Source organism: Sinocyclocheilus anshuiensis, unplaced genomic scaffold, assembly GCF_001515605.1.
Source record: "Sinocyclocheilus anshuiensis isolate Anshui unplaced genomic scaffold, SAMN03320099.WGS_v1.1 scaffold401, whole genome shotgun sequence".
Taxonomy (NCBI): domain Eukaryota; kingdom Metazoa; phylum Chordata; class Actinopteri; order Cypriniformes; family Cyprinidae; genus Sinocyclocheilus; species Sinocyclocheilus anshuiensis.
In genome coordinates this window covers 102,925-104,460 of record NW_015539847.1, presented here as the reverse complement: position 1 = coordinate 104,460, position 1,536 = coordinate 102,925, and the positions used below count along the sequence as shown (strand labels likewise).

The 1,536-nt window shown below is 46.7% G+C and overlaps 1 protein-coding gene across 1 annotated transcript in view; it reads right to left on the bottom strand.

The window, feature by feature from the left end:
- The window catches only part of LOC107684575 (mitotic checkpoint protein BUB3-like), a 23,969-nt gene that overhangs the window by 14,063 nt on the left and 8,370 nt on the right, over positions 1–1,536 (bottom strand). Inside the window, 2 exon segments of the mRNA XM_016480864.1 lie at positions 916–937; positions 940–1,536. Coding sequence (XP_016336350.1) covers positions 916–937; positions 940–1,536 — 619 coding nt within the window.

Here is a 1,536-nt window from a genome sequence, read left to right as displayed (position 1 = left end):
GCATAGCCTACGGCGTAAAGGCTACGGCGTAGGTCCGACGCAGAAGTATAAATCAGCCTTGAGAGCGCGCGTCCGGTTTAGTGCGAGAGCAAAGGAAATCTGCGTGCGAGCAGAGAGATTCGCGCTCGCGCATCATAGCAATCTACTTTCGCGCTACAACAGTGCACTCTCGACATTTGACAGTAAAATAACGCCATACCTGACGGCTGACGCAGACCTTAAATTCGAATGCAACGTTTTTGCATTTGAATGTGGATTTTTTTTTTTTTTAATTCGACTAATATTAAAAAAAAATTGACAGCCCTATTCTGCTGTGAGTTTAGCTCCACCCTTTTGGTACCCTTTGTTGTGAGTTTAAGTACAAAGTATAAGAGGCTTATATAAGAGGAAATAAAGACAAAAGCAAACAATTCAGTCAAACGTATGCTACAAAGTCAGCGTTGTACTACGGTAAAGTTCAAAATAAATATATAAAGTTAAACATAACTTTGTGTAACATCACACTCTGATGTAAATAAGCCCAACACTCATGGACAACAGAGCGGAACGAGTGAAGGAGAAGCTTTATCCCCTTGTAGCACGCAAAAGTGACGATTCTAGTCAACCAATCAACGTTCCACAGTGAGTTTAGCTCCACCCTTTTGGTACCCTTTGCTGTGCTAGGTACCCCAACGGAAGGGTACCAAAAAAGTGGTACGGTACGCTATTTTGGTACCATTCACAACTTCTGACAGTGGAAACGGAAATAATTGCGTACCCTACTGTACCGAACCATACCGCTCAGTGGAAACGAGCCAAAAGACTGATGAGCAGCAACATTTTTATTCTGGGTATGTCATTTGTGTCTCCATGCCGAAAATGGGGGGTGACAGCAAAGGGGTTAACAAACTCGTGGAAAGTGTATTTGTGTCTGACCTGTTTGTTGGGGAAAGCTCGTACTGAAACACAGCCACAGACAGCGTGTAGACCTGAAACACAGCCACAGACAGCGTGTAGACCTGAAACACAGCCACAGACAGCGTGTAGACCTGAAACACAGCCACAGACAGCGTGTAGACCTGAAACACAGACAGTTGAAACACAGCCACAGACAGCGTGTAGACCTGAAACAGAGCCACAGACAGCGTGTAGACCTGAAACGCAGCCACAGACAGCTGAAACACAGCCACAGACAGAGTGTAGACCTGAAATACAGCCACAGACAGCTGAAACACAGCCACAGATAGCTGAAACACAGCCACAGACAGCGTGTAGACCTGAAACACAGACAGCGACAGCGTGTAGACCTGAAACACAGCCACAGACAGCGTGTAGACCTGAAACACAGCCACAGACAGCGTGTAGACCTGAAACACAGCCACAGACAGCGTGTAGACCTGAAACACAGCCACAGACAGCGTGTAGACCTGAAACACAGCCACAGACAGCGTGTAGACCTGAAACACAGCCACAGACAGCGTGTAGACCTGAAACACAGCCACAGACAGCGTGTAGACCTGAAACACAGCCACAGACAGCGTGTAGACCTGAAACACA